Below are 15,533 nucleotides of genomic sequence, written 5' to 3' on the forward strand. Positions count from 1 at the left end.
TTTTTTTTGGTACATACTGTATATCTAAGAATAATAATAATATCAAAAATTAATTAATAAAATAAAATAAAAACAAAAGCCTTGTCTAACAATACAGTAATAGGAATAACATTTTTTAAAGATTTTATTTGTAAGATAAACTAAGAGAAACGCAATATTAACGGAAATGAAAATATTGTTCAATATATATTTTGATATATACAATATTTTAGTATAGAAGTAAAAAGAATTAATCTTAATATAAAAGGAGACATACAAACCATTAACTTTTTAATAAATTAATCTAATTTAAAGAAAGAATGCAATGTTGTTTGCAGTTTTTGTCCTATATGCATTTTTAACTACAGCATAGACGTTATCAAATGCAATAGTAGTTTCTTTATCGATGTTACTGCAGGCCAACACATTCTCCATTATGTTCGATGCATCTTTTTTAGATGGCAGTGTGCGCACTTCTTCACTTTCACTGTCGCTGGTAACAAAGACATCATTGTTTTGTTTGGTACCCAGCAGCTCTTCTGATGTTGGCGTTGCAGTGATAGCAACTTCATCATCCACCTTCACAAACTCTTCAAATTCGCCAACAAAATCCATATGCTCCTTCAAATTCCCCCATTGCTCACTGTTGCTATCACATTCGTCTGCTGGGCATTTTTTTTTCAATGATGTTCTCTCTAAAGCCACTCTTTCTGAAGCAGCTGATTATTACACTTGATATAATACTTTCCCAAGCAATAACAAGATTATGGATAGCATCCAAGACATTCCAATTTGACTGCAAATTGTTCCCTCCTTCTATGTTGCAGCTCAAGTACTTTATCAGGGGGGGCTCTATATGCTCTCTTGAGGTTATAAATAATGCCTTGCCTTGCCTTGTAAAGACAAGCCTTTTATTTGTCAACTTAAGTGTCTTGGCAGAATGTGCTGTACAATGGTCTAGAATTATCAAAATGTTCCTTTTTTTTTTTTTTGAAGCTATTCTTCTGTCCAGTTTTGATAACCAAGACTGAAAAATTTTGACCATAAGCCAAGCACTTCTATTGGCCTCATAATCACAGGGAAGTTGGTTAACTGCTTTAAAACATCTTGGCTTGGAAAACTTACCAGTCACAAGTGGGCATAGTTTTGTACTCCCATCTGAATTGCAGCATAACAGAACAGAGTCTGTTTACTTAATTTTTCACTATGACAAGACTCTGCTTGAACAGCAAATTATAAAATAAACCTGTCTCGTCAAGATTAAAAATATCCTTTGCCTCATATTTTTCAAGGATGGCCTGTACAGAACACAACCAGTCTGTAGCCTTTTCTTTGTCGACTAATCCAGACTCACCGCAAACATTTCGCAAAACCAAGTTATTCCTGTCTTTAAATCTTTGGAGCCAGCCACTGCTGCATTTGAAGTCACTAATCCCATGTTGCTGAGCTAGATAATTTGCCCTTTCTTGCAAAATCGGACCTGATATTGGCAAATTAGATGCATGCATTTGTTGGTACCACTTGAAAAGTTTTGTTTCAAGCTCCTCGTGTTTTGCACCACAAATTTGTTTCCTGTTTTTCATTGCTGCTCCAGTGTCATGCACTTCAAGTCTTTTTTTGGTTTTTCAGTATTGTAGATAAAGTAGGGAAAGGGATGTTGTATTCCTTTGCAATGTCCGTTTTGCTTCTTTCCATCTATCAGCCTCTTGTATAATTTTTAGTTTAATTTTCAGGCTTAATTCTGTCCGTCTACATTTTGTCGCCATAACACTGCTAGATAAGATTTAATATAAACAAATTTTAAATTAATTTAAAGACACAAGTTCCAAAAAAGACATCAGCTCAGATAAAACGGCACAAAAAATAGATTGCTGTATACGATAGTAAAAGACTCTTTGAACTGGGGTAACAATTGCAACTGACCTTATTCCCATGGAGAGCAAGGGAGTGCATGTAAACAACTTAGAAAAGCTTTTAATCCTTTTGTTAATTTAACAACTCAATCCTTCAGAAAGATGTTTTTCAGAGTGCACTTGATGTTGTAGCTACCATAAACTGCTTTTGTTTACAACAAAACTAATTTCTAACAGGTCAGTGCCATCCTTCGGGAAGTAGGGAGCCAGGTGGCCAGGAGCAATAATCAGATTGCTCTGCCAAGATTTGTATAAAACATACAAAATTACAATATTTATTCTTCACGGGGTGAAAAAGATCTTTGTAATACATATTAACCGAATTTTGTAATAAATGAATATATTTACATAGAAAAGCTTATTTTTTCGCAGGGGAATGGTATGTGCTTCATATAAACGAGTACTTTGTATAAACCGAGTTTGTATTAATGAGATTTTACTGTATTATTCTTTTATTATACATAGCTATCAACCAAAACAATAATAGAACATTAAACTTTTTAAATAAAATGGTTGCATTGGAACAATGATAGAACCTAACAAACTTTTTAAATAAAATGGTTGCATTGGAAACAAACAAAAAGAACACATTTAAAACGTTATGCAAAATTTTAAAAAAATTAACCTCTCCCCCTCTTCACAGTTGCTCGTGACTGACTTGGAGGGGGAAAAACTTAGTTTGAGAAACCCTATTCTAATGCACTTAAAGAGATTTCAATTAGCCTTTTATTGTAGCTAAATTCTATATCTCATTTATGAAATGTATAACAAATTAATAATATCAAATTAAATATTACTGATAACATCTTTGTTGACTATAAATTTTGCTGAGTGGCAAATTTATATTAAATAAAAAAATTATAAAATGTAATTTTTTTTTACCTGCTCTAGGTGCTCTATTCTCTGCCTTAGTATTTTGTTCTCTGTACGCAGTTGCTGAAAGTATATCACTGACGATTAAAGGTATTTATTTCAGATTGGATAATATTTCATAAACTATCAAAGAAAAAGTGAATATCAAAACAGATGAGCTAAGGATATCCATAATAACTTTGTGAAATTTTTTTATTATATTTCAGGAAAAAAAAAACCTTGGCAAGATATCTATTTTCTCTTTATATAAATTTCTATAATGATGCATTATAAGTATATGATAAACTTACCTGATCATATATTATACTTTATACTTATTGCATAATATATTTTTTATTATTTTATATATACGCCAATGAGCCAAAACATTATGACCACCTACCTAATATGATGTTGGTCCTCCTCGTGCAGCCAAAACAGCTTGTACCCAGTGAAGCATGGATGCTACAAGATTTCTAAATGTGTCTTGTAGTATCTGGTATCAACACGTAACCAGCAGACCCTTTAACTCCTGTAAGGTCCATGGTTGAGATATCGCAGATCGGAGTTGCTGTTGCAACACAAGCACAGATGATTGATGTCTGGAAAATTTAGAGGCCAGGGCAATACCTGGAAGTCCTCCTCATGTTCCGCGAACCAGTCTCGAAAAATCAGGGCAGTGTGGCTGTTGTTGTTGTTTTTGGGTTTTAGCAACTGCCAGCATTAGCAACTAAGGCAATGTTGCTCCGGGGATATGCGGTGGTCATTCCATGACCTTTCCGCATCCTCCATATTTGGTGGTCGTGCGCTCGAACCCCGGTCTAATCAAGAAGCGTGTGCTACGCACTGCTACTCCTGCCCACCTGGATACGGAGGGGGCAGTGTGGCGTGGCACATTATCCCGCTGAAAGGTGGTGCTGCCAGAGGGGGAAACTGTTGCCATGAAAGGGTGTACCTGGTCAGCAATGATGTTTAGTTAGAGTGTGTTTAGTGTCAAACAGAACCAGGGGGTTCCCCCATCTCCGCATAGTATACATTGTGGGTGTGAAACAGAACATTGTCAATGCCAGAGGTTTAGAAGTGTATGGATTTTGTACATATAAAATTTTGTACATGTTTAGAAGTGTATGGATTGTGTCGTGTACTGTTGTTCCTCTGGTCATTTAGCCGCTGGGCCCCTAATAGGACCCAACGTTGTTCACACACTGCCTCGTGGAGGCAGACCAGGTACACCACTATTATAGTTATTTACTCCGGCAGGTCCTGCCACCTAATTTACTGAGATTTAAGTGGCTAGGACCTAATAAAAAAAAAAAAAAACACGTTATAGATAGGGGTCAGCCGAAAGGAGTACTATTTATGCGAATAGATAAGTTTTTTGGTGTAGGGCTCAAGCAATTTAACAATGGTTCAGACACTAGTGTACGTTAGAGAGAGAGAGAGAGAGAGAGAGAGAGAGAGAGATTGGTAGGGAGACTGAAGGTTGGGGGGGAAACGACAGAGATAAGGGGTCCATAGAGAAGATGACCCCCAAATCAGTGGAGCAGGCCCATGCCCCACCAGAGGGAAGAAAGGGGCAGCGAGGGAGAGAGACCAGAAGTCACCCCCCCCTCCCGCCCGGGGAGTGGAGACAGGGCCATACAAGGGAGCGTGGATAGGAAGGACAGCAGGGAAGGGAAGGGAAGGGAAAAAAAAAAAAAAAAAGTCTCCTCCCCCTCTGCCAGGGATTTGGTAATTAAAAGTGAATAGGGTTAGAGGCCCCTATTCAGATCGATCGCCAAATAGAATTTTGCAGCAGAGGTGCAATCTGTCCAGTTGTCAGTCTGATCCCAGCAGGGATCAGACCAATTATAAGGTCATTCGTGGGATAGATTCCATCTGTGCAGTCCGGTGTTTGGAGTCCGTCTGTGGTTTGTCAGGTCCATGGTATTAATCTTGAGCGGGTTCCTTCGCTACCTTGGGTCGGGTCCTGCAAGTCCTTTATTATGCTAGTTCAGTCTCAAAGGAAAGTCTTGTATCTGGGTGAGAACAGACACCACGACAAAACTAACCATCCTTGGACCCAATCAGTTTGGTTGGGTCCAAGGATGGTTAGTTTTGTCGTGGTGTTTGTTCTTGATCCCTGTAGATAGCAATAAGTGTCTTCCTTCAGGTGAACAGTCCCTGGGCGAATTTTGTCAACTCCTTATACTCCTCTTGCGAGTCCAACAGGTTTGATTCCCTGTTGTAAGGGAATTAAGTCAGTTTTGTCGTCAGGATGCAGCAGAGATCCTCATAATTTTCACAGTTGTACATTATGTGAGACCATGTCTCCACTTTCCCACAGACACAGCGGGGATCGCTCATTAATTTAAAACTGTCTAGTTTGGCATTCAGGGCCCCATGACCTGTTAAAAGATACGTTGTGTACAGTCCAGGGTGAAACCATGATGGTACTCTTGGGTATAATCTTCCAACATTAGGCAGAAATTTCCCGTTATTTCACCTTTTGTGGATTCTGAACACCTGTCCTGCCAAACCTGCTGCAGGTGAGTGGCGAGTTTTGTTTTCTCTCTTTTCAGGTTTCCTGTAGGGTCAATGGAGTGGCCCAGGAAGGTGCAAGGAATCCCTTTTGCGAGATGCTGCATCATGGCACAACACACCACCTCAAGGTGAAGGGGGAGTGCTCCCGCCAGAACCTGTAGAGCATTTTTACTCACAGTGCAGCAGGCCCGTGTAATAGAGAGGAGTATTGTCTGCTGGATGGAGTCTAGTGTCCATCTGTTAACTGCAGTAGTTGCTTTCTGGAACCAGATGGGTGACGTGTAGGTTATGGCTGGTATAAATGTTGTTTTGTAATACAGTCCCAAGGTGTGCCTCTTGAGTCCCCAATCCTTTTTAGCTATTCTTGCGACAAGGGCAGAGTATCTCCTGATTTTCTCCCTGATATGTTTCAAGTGTGGGTTGAAAGATTGGTTCCTGTCCAGTATGACTCGTAGGTATTTCATCTCACAGTAGTTTGATAGTTGTCTTTTCTATTTTAATTTGCAATGGTCTACGGAGATTTAATGTTCCTTTCAGTAGCATTGAGGAGGTTTTTCCCGATGAGATCTTAAGAAAATGGATTTTCATCCAGTCTTGTAGAATTTGAATTGCTCAATTTGCCTGGGTTTCCAATTGAAGTCTGTTGTCTGTGGCAACAGTCAGTATCAGGTCATCTGCGAATGCCTGTGAATGGACTTCCTCCGGGTCGAAGGCCAGAAACTCATCCAATACCATATTCCAGAGGAGCGGTCCAAGTACTGAGCCCTGGGGGCAGCCCCTGTAAACAGGCCTGGTCAGTTTCTTGTACGGAGTCACTACTTGTATTTTTCTCTAGGATAGATATGACTTCATTATTTTGTAAAGGTTGATGGGTGTTTTTGCCTTCCTCAGTCTTGCCAGGATGCTCAGCCACCAGATGGTGTCGAACACCCCAGCAAAATTGATTGAAATAACCAAGAAGTACTTCCTATCACAGGCAGCAGCTGAACTCAGAAGGCTGTCGAGAGCATCCATTGTTGAGGTTTGGGGTTTGAACCCAAACTGTGTGGGCATCACAAGATTTGCAGTTTCATAGTGGCACACAGGAGTCTCTTGTGAAGCATCTTTTCAAGGAGTTTACTAGCAACTGGGAGCAGGGCAATTGGCCAGTATGATTTGGGTTGTTCCGGTGGCTTCATAGGATTTTTTAGAATTAATTTGACGTTGGCCATTTTCCAGTTGGTTGGAAAGACTCCAGTCTTCAGGCATGTGTTGAAGTGGTTTAGTAAAGTCTGTGGAGAGATGTCTACTACTTTTTTTATAATTTCTGGCTCCAGAAGATCTAGGCCTGGGCATTTTTTATTCCTTATTTGTTGCACTGCCTGTTGTAGTTCTTCTAGTGCAAAAGGTGGTTCCATTTGGTCTATGTGATATGCTTCATTTCCATCATAGTTCTGCAGTTGTTCTGGTAGTTGCAGGTGTGCTGGTTTTTGGAAAATCACATTAAGGACGTTGATGATAGACTGTTCCCAGGTGGTGGCCAATATGCCCTGTGGGGTGCAGGTGGCGGTCATGACCTCACCCCTGAGAAGTTTATTTGTGATGACTGTACACCACCCCTAGGTGTCGGCATTTTCAGTCGTGCTGACTAATTGCTCCCAGCCCTTCTTACTTTTTCGTATTAACTGTATATCTGTTTCTCACTGCTGCGTATCTTTGTCTGAGTGCTGTTACTTCCACTTCCGGTTAGGTACGTCTTGCCCTTTGGAATTGTTTTCTTGCCTTTATGACTTCTGAGGGTCTGGATTTCCCGAGTCCACCAAGGGATTGCACCAGGTGTGGTCAATTTTCGCTTCTTCGTGGCCTCATTGGCTGCTATTATGGTCTTGGTAATTTTTCTCTGGGTCTTCTTGTCGATCCGCTTCAATGCGGTGTTGGCATACGGTTCAAGTCAGCAGCTCCCCAAAGAGTCTCCAGTCAGCTTTGTTTACTGCAAAGCGGTTAAGCATCTGTTTCGTTATTGGTGTTCTATAGAGAGATTGGTTGATTTGGAAGGTAATCACTCTGTGGTCAGATGTGGTTCAGGAGTCTTGGACTGTCCAGCCAGTGATGTGTCCTGCAAGGTTTCTGGTGGCAAGAGTGACTTCAATTGTTGCCTCCCACAGTGTTACAAAATGTGGGTAGGTGGTGAGGTCTGTTTAAAACTGTTAAGGGAGAATTCGCCAGGAACTCCTCGAGATGCTGCCCATTTCTGGTGCCCCTTTCTGTCTGGTGTTTGGCTGTGCCAAGCCAGGGAGCAACAGTTTACATCAGCCCCTACCAAGATCGGTTTGACTTGGGAGAGTGTCCAACACAACCTGGAGGTATCTCGTGGCAAATGTTATTTCTTCCCCCAGCATACAATACAAGGCAATCGCGTAGAAGGATCCCAGGGGTGATATTATATGGGCACAAGCAGCCCAGCCCGTACAGAGTTATGTGATACAGGTGGCAGTAATGGCTGGATTGCAGTTCACTATGGCCGCTTTTGGGGTCTCATTCTCAGCCTGTATAATTTTATATGCTATTGGATAGCCCCTTACTTTTTTGGAGTGGGTGTAGGGCTCCTTCAACAAGAGGATGTCGGCATTTCCCTCATCCCCTATTTTTCTGAGTTGTTCAGACACTGCTCTGGCATGGTGTGCATTTTGTTGTAGTATTAACAGCTTGGTTGTATTGAACTTTTTAAATTGTATTGCCATAATCAGTCCTCATTTGGTATAAACTCTTTATCTTGTTGTACGTTGGACATTTTGGGTTCCTGATGGAATGGGTGTGTTCAAGCTTTGAGGATTTACGATTCACACAAACCGGATCTTGCTCCTTGTTTGGACAGCTGTTGTATTCATGCCCTTTGCTAGAGCAGTGTCTGCAAGTTGGTGTGATCTGAGTGCATGTATGGGAGGTGTGGCCAAACCTGCAGCATTTATAGCATTTAGGCATGGAGTGGCTACCCCACTCAATATAGAGTCTTGTCTGATGTTTTAGAATCTGCCAAGCAGCAGGAGCCAGTTCAACTGTCCAGTCGCTTTCTCTGCACTTTTTTGAATATCTTGGTTGCACAAGATTTGTCATGTCTTGATTTATCCCTTGTAGATTACATGTTACAACTTCCTCCGCAAGTTGGGCGGGTGTCATATCTTTATTGACATCAAAAATTAAGATTGATGGCCCTCTTCTCTTGGATGGCTCAGCAGTGATACCCAGTGTGGCTATCTTTGGGTTTTTTTAATATCGATATTTTTAATGCTATTAATTATTACGCCTACATGTCTCATCTTTCGAATTGCTTTTATCTTTGTTTTCTTTAAATCATCCTTCAGTTTTTTCATTATGGTGGTTTTAAAATCCTCACTTGTTTGTGTTCCTTCTATCTCTGCTGCTCTGAGGACCACAAGGTTTGGTGTTTGAAGCAGTGGTTGTTTTCTAGGTTGTGGGGCCTTTGGGTTTGACTTTGTTTGGATTCCTCAGCGCTTGTGCATACACTGTGGTGCAGGAAGATTCGGTAGAGTGTCCAGCACCTTCTCAAGGATGTTCTTGTCTTAAGTTCCTCGTTAGTGGCTTTTAGTCTCTCGCTGTCGATCAGGAGGGCAGTGGCGCCTCCGTAGCCAGATGGGCAGGAGCAGCAGTGAGTAGCACACGCTTTTTGATTAGACTGGGGCTCGAGCCCGTGAGCCACCAAATACGGAAAGGTCAGGGAATGACCACCGCATATCCCCAGAGCAATATGGCCTTAGCTGCTAATGTTCCTAAAAAAATAAATAAATAAATAAATAAATAACAAGAAGGGCAGTGTTAATAGATTCAAGGGTGGCCCAGAGTTCCTGGACATAACTTGCCACTTGTCTGGTGAATCGACTAGTATCTTGATTGAGAAAGGTCACAAGATTCCTATGTAAAGTAGATATTATCTGATTGGTTGTAGAGTCTTCATCTATAGGTTTGTGAGTTGTAGGGTATGTGGAAGGTGTAGTTGCTGTAACGGCTAGTTTTCTGGATTGGGGGAGGCCTGATGCCTCAGTCTGATCTAATGCTGTGGGTGGTCCCTCTGGTTGTTTGGCAGAGGAGGTCTTAGGGGCCCCCTGATGGGGTAAGAAGATTAGCTGATGGTTTGGCTGCAGATACTGTGCTAGGACTCTTGGGTAGATTGGGGGAGGGCCCTGAAGCTGCCTTGCAGGCAGGAGCACTTAGAGCTGTTGGAGAGAGAGTGGTTTGTAATTTCCCAGTGGAGGGAGGTCTTGCCTGTGAAGATTGCAGAGTAGGAGAGGCAGGAGCTAGGCAATATGCTACTTGCGTTGAGGTGTTAAATTCAAACTTAGATGAGATCACAGGGTCAGATTCATCAAGAGGCACTTTAAGAAATTCTAGTGAATTTCCAGAGAAATTCCAGTGAGAAGACTGGGGTGTCCTGGTTTTTGCTCTTCTCTTACTTTTCTGTATGGGGGTCACCATAAAATTAAAAATGAAAAAAACATACAAAATTAACTAATTTTTATTATAGCTTTTGCTATTTTTCCAAATGCTGAAAAAGTGGTAGTAAAGAAACATTCCATGAAATATATATTTTTTATATATACATTTTTTAGGAAATGTAATGCAGTTAATTCTAATAGAAATGGTTATTTTTATTAATTTTAAAATGGACAGTTACAGTAAGTACCTCACACATCTGCTGCTGCTGCCTCACAGAATCACAGGAATGATCCACATAATGCCTATATCAACTTCAAAATTCTCTTCAGTAGAAGCTTATTGCACTTTGCAATAAGTTATACATCACCCATTCATATTATGGCTCTTTGATGGTTTCACATCATATCTTAAAAAAGGATGAAAGCCAAAAGAGAATCATGAGAAACAAGAAGTGTGGCTTTATGTGCAACAAAAAAGTTGTCACTCAACAAGGAAATACTTCAACATAAAAATGCTCATCACTGAACAATGGCAGAAATCATTCAACTGCTTCCCATGCTAGTAACTATTCATAATGTTTAGGGGGATACACTAGAGACAAGCACTATGAAGAAAATGAGGCAGTCGAAAGGGCAGCATGTAGCTGATTGTAAAGAGAAGAAACAAGACTCTACAACAGACAGATTTATGATTATTTCAGATTGTTCTGGAACTCATGATTTTTGAAAAGTGATAAATATGTCACAGAACCTTGAACAAACAGGTGGATGCCATCATAACATCTGACTACCTGCTATTTGCAACAAACTGCTTCTCTCTTGTTGTATGATAGAGGCAGCATCCTCATCAGGTAACAAAAGTAAGACGAGACTCACATCTCTCAGATCTTTCTACTTCTTAAGACCATTCCAATCAATTACAATCAAACAAACTTAAAAAAAAAAAAAAAAAAACAATTTTTATTCATAAACTCACTCTCTCGTAATATGAGTCCTGTTGAGGTCTTGCTCAACTGTTAATATCCTTCAGATAATTAAACCAACTGTAGGCACATTATAGCATCATTAGTTCTTGCACAATTAAACCCTTAAAATGAACAAGTGTGTAAGGCACTTATTGCCAATATCCTTTTGTTCAACGTAACTTTACTTCCAAAATAAACAAACTGACTGGGTATTTTCCTTGTATTATTTTTTAATAAGGACAAGTAATAAGATTGCTTTTGTGAAAGAATTTCTTCATCCATGAGTAAAATTAAACCCAACTGTCAAATAACTGTGCTTAAAAGAGATCAACTTACCCTTAATTCCACCATTTCTTCCTGTTCTTTTGCTTTTATAGTTATATAATCTTTTTCAAGCCTATAAATAGTGACACCAAATATAGATAATTGTCAAAATATAAAAATTTTCTGTAAATCATAAATGAATAATTAAATTAGAGGTTCTTTAAGAAGCTCAGAAACCAGAATCTACAGGACAATTGAAATACGCAACATCATAGAAATCATTGCTTATATTGGCTTTATAACTGTAAGTCATACATGAGGACCAGTTAGAAAACATGTCATTTCTGGCCATGGTATACGTATTGCATGATTCTTAATGATTGTCTCATATCACTTGTTTCCACTTACGTCATTTATTTTTCCAGTTAATATATAGTCGAACTTCCCTATAACGAATTCGATAAATCCAGCGAAAAAATTTGTTATAGAGAAATTGTTATACAGAGAATATCTTTTTTATTAGAAATTGTTATCTAATTAGAAAATGAAAACGAATTTACATTTATTTTTAATGTATTTTATTTCAAAAACACTTATTTAAATTGCGTTTACACAATTTTTGCCGGTAAGTATCACAAATTAAAAAAAAATCTGTAATTTTGTTTGCACAGTACAATTAAAAAAATTGTCCTGATTCTCAGAGAAAACCTGACATTTGTTCAGAGCATTAAAAACATTATCAGGAACATTTTCACAAAACTGTAGACCCATACGAACCATTTTAAAAGTGTTAATCATTTCTCTGTGAGTTGGCTTTTCTATGAGTTGTTCTGATGTGTCTTCAGCGTCATCGTTAATTTCTTTGTGATCATGGTCGCATCTAACACTGTTCAGCAGTATTTCATCTTCATTTAGATGTTCTGCTGTAGTCAGATCTTGATCTACATAAACATAACTAGCCAGTGTTATTTCATTTTCAATGTTTCCGGACAATTCTAATAATGTCCAAAAGTTTTTCAGTTGTGAAAGGGGCAGTTCATCTTGTTTGTCCAGTTGTTGTTCAACTTCTGTATTCAATGCAAATCCCGCTTTTGAAAAACAATTTTGAATAGTGTATTCAGTGACATCGTTTGTCCAAACTTTTACCAGTTCAGAGATGCGATCTGTTGTTGTTTTTTTGGTTTTTAAGAGCATTAGCAACTAAGACCATATTGCTCCAGGATATGCGGTGGTGACAGGCTCGAACCCCGGTCTAATGAAGCGTGTACTACGCACTGCTGCTCTTTCCCACCTGGCTACGGAGGCGCCTCAGAGATGCAATCTCTAAGGTTAATTGTAACCTCCAGGTTTCTATTGACAATTGATTGACGCATTGACAATCTTCATTATATTGATTGATGCATTAACAATCTTCATTGTTATTCTCTTTTGATAATGAAATTTAAAATTTTTAGTAATGCCTCGGTTCACTGGCTGGAGTTTTTACGTTACGTTTGGTGGTAAAAACAACAACTTCGCACTTTTAAGTTTGGAAGAAATACTGGCAGGCTGTGCCGGACAGTTGTCAGTTACCAACACGATTTTCCTTTTTTCTTTTGTTATACACTTGTCTAGTTTTAATATCCATTCTTCAAAAATATCACTTGTCATCCATGCTTTTTTATTAAAGGTGTAGTGAACTTCCAAAGATTTTGTGCCTCTAAAACATCTTGGGTTTTTTGATATTCCGATGACAAAGTCTTAATTTTTCACTTCCTGTCATATTTGCTCCAACTAGCACAGTGATTCTTTCTTTGCTTTGTTTTCCGCCAAAACATTTATCATCCTTAAAAGCAAGTGGCAATTCGGTAAACATTTAAAGAATAAACCCATTTCGTCAGCATTAAAAACATCCTTACACTCATATTCTTCCAAAATCTTTAAGGTATTGTTCCTCCAACTGTTGCAATCTTCTTTGCTTACATTAACACTTTCTCCACAAATAACCTTTTCCACAATTCTGTGGCACTTCTTAAATTTATCTAGCCACCCAGTGCTCGCATTAAATTCTGTATGTCCAAGGGACTGTACAAATTTCAGAGCTTGTTGCTTAATTATTAGGCCCGGTGTGGGGATATTCTTTTCACGTATCATTTGCACCCATTTTAGAACAGATTTATCAACATCTTCGTATATACACAACTTAATTTGCTTCTTGTCTGCTCCTCCTTCAATTGCATTTAAAATTGATTCTTGATTTTTTTAAAATCATAGATAAACTGCTTTCAGGTATGCCATATTTCTCCGCAAAATATTTTTTCTTAAAATCCTGGTCAATATCATAACAATCTGCTTTATCATTAATACTTAAACACTTTCTCTTCGACATTGTTTCCGCAATTGTAAAAATTACTGGACTGCAACTCTTGCCAATACATACACCGCAAACATCGCTGCGCTGGCCATATAGTGAATTGTTAGTAGCGCCTACTTAATGACATTTGCTTGCCAATTCAACAGTATCACGTGACCTTTCCCATCAATCACTTTGAAGAAATATACGACTTTGTGAATTTCTTTTATTCTGCTTTCATTCACATATACAATGAAAGAAAATTTATGATTAATGCATGCTGTATGTTACTTTTTAGGAAAAAAAATACAAGAGTATATAACCTGCGATTGATGACGAACGAAATAATAAAAAAAAATTCATGAAAACCATCTACTGAGAGTCCAGTTAGATGAGAATGGACATATCATATAATGATTGACAGGAAGATCATGTGGTACAGTTAAGGTGAGAAGCAAATGTCACTCAGTAGGCGTTACTAAAAACAGACTATGGTAGCATTCTATGTATTGCCGCTGCAGCACACTTCGTTTTTCCCTGAGCCAACATCAATTTACAAATCTACCCTATTTATTGTAAAGTTTACGATCACTTTTAAGAAAACCCATTTGGTTTAATAACTGTAATGAAAATGAAACAAAGACCCTCCTACGGGCATCAATGGCCACACTTGTTCACTAAAAGGATGATTATTTAATTCCAGATGCTAATGCGCAATTTCAGAAGGAAGGAGGCAGTATATCTGAGTGGTTGTTTAGCAGTAAATGCTTGAAAATCTTCAAAAATGCTTTTACTAATTTTTTTAAAAATTAGTTATAGAGAGACTAACACTTCGCTATATGGGGTTAATTTTACATGTAATTTTGTTTCAAGGTGCAATGTTTTGCGAAAAAATTCTTAATATAGAGAAATTCATTAAATAGAAGCTCGTAATAGAGAAGTTCCACTGTATATAATATTTGAGCTCCTCAGACCACCTATTTGGCCTGGAGAACCTGAATTTTTTTAATGAGCTTTGCAGTTACTACACTAAATAAAATGTAACAACTAAGTTATTGTCCTTTCAACAAAGTTTACTACATATGGAAGACATGCAGATGTATGGCAAGAAAGATACAATTCCTTTCAGTGAAATGGCTAACGCACATCCTGCATGAACTTAAAGAGATATAATGCAATACTTGTTGATACCTATATAAATATAGTGTTAGTTTTAGTATTAGCCATGTGGTGCAAGGAAATCCAAGGCTTCTGTTCCACCAGCCAAAGAAATAAAATAATAATAAAATAAAATAAAAATAAATAAAAAATAAGATAAAATAAACTACCTATCTGACTTGCTCACATATACGTACCTATCCAGCTAACCTTCACATTTCTCAAAGCTGTCAGCCTCAGCCACCCATGGAGGCAACAAATTACAATAATCATATATACAAATGCATAAATATAATATGTATTTGTACATATAGTGGGCAGCCCCTGGTGACCAGACAATCGTACTCATTCAGAATTAGCAGCAACATTACAAAACTGAAATTCTATTGACAAAAGATTTTTATTCACTAGCATGAAGGACCTTCTTATCCTTCTCCTAACTGAGTTATTCACACTCAAAAGTATGACTAAATTTAGCATATGAGTCACTTTCTTATATATAAAATCTAAGGCTCCACCGGCCAATCTGTTATATCCTTGCTTTAACATTTGTCAAAAAAGTTGCGAGTTAGGGTTGAATGTGAAAGTGTCAGCAATTCTGCCCAGACATGATAGGAGGGAGTATATGATGAGAACCTTGTTGATCATTGTTGTTGTTGTTGTTGTTTGGGTTTAAAGTGCAATGGCTACTTAGGCCATATTGCACTTATGGAAGTGGTGCATACTGTCTGTGTTTGTTGATTTGGAAGAAGTTAAATACAGTTATACAATCCTATTCGTTTTAGGAAGGAGAAGAATTATGCAAGATTTGAATTTTCGCCTATGATATGGCTAAGTGACAAAGGTTCCTTTAAATTTGACAGAGAATTGAAAGACATTAGTCGAGCATTATTATATAGAGTACAGTCCAGAAGTATGTGTTTGACTGTGAGTGGTGTATGACAATGATTACACTGGGGAGGATCATTTCCTGACAAAAGAAACAGATGGGTTAAATGAGTATGGCCGATTCTGGCTCTGGCTAAAATTACTTCTTCTTGTCTGTTTTCAGTAGAGCTGGAAGTCCATAATTTTGGTAAGGGTTTTATTTGGTGTAGTTTATTATGGGATTGTGTTT

The 15,533-nt window shown here is 38.4% G+C and overlaps 1 protein-coding gene across 2 annotated transcripts in view; it reads right to left on the reverse strand.

Annotated features, from left to right (window-relative positions):
• The window catches only part of LOC150087906 (ecotropic viral integration site 5 ortholog-like), a 293,698-nt gene that overhangs the window by 80,776 nt on the left and 197,389 nt on the right, over positions 1–15,533 (reverse strand). For both annotated transcript variants that reach the window (XM_090369261.1, XM_090369262.1), the window contains 2 exons: positions 10,999–11,059; positions 2,775–2,828 (listed from right to left, as the gene is read on the reverse strand). In XM_090369261.1, coding sequence (XP_090225387.1) covers positions 2,775–2,828; positions 10,999–11,059 — 115 coding nt within the window. The remainder of the gene's footprint in view (positions 1–2,774; positions 2,829–10,998; positions 11,060–15,533) is intronic.

This window comes from Mastigoproctus giganteus, chromosome 3 (genome assembly GCF_048544385.1).
Source record: "Mastigoproctus giganteus isolate SK-2022 chromosome 3, ASM4854438v1, whole genome shotgun sequence".
Lineage (NCBI taxonomy): Eukaryota > Metazoa > Arthropoda > Arachnida > Uropygi > Thelyphonidae > Mastigoproctus > Mastigoproctus giganteus.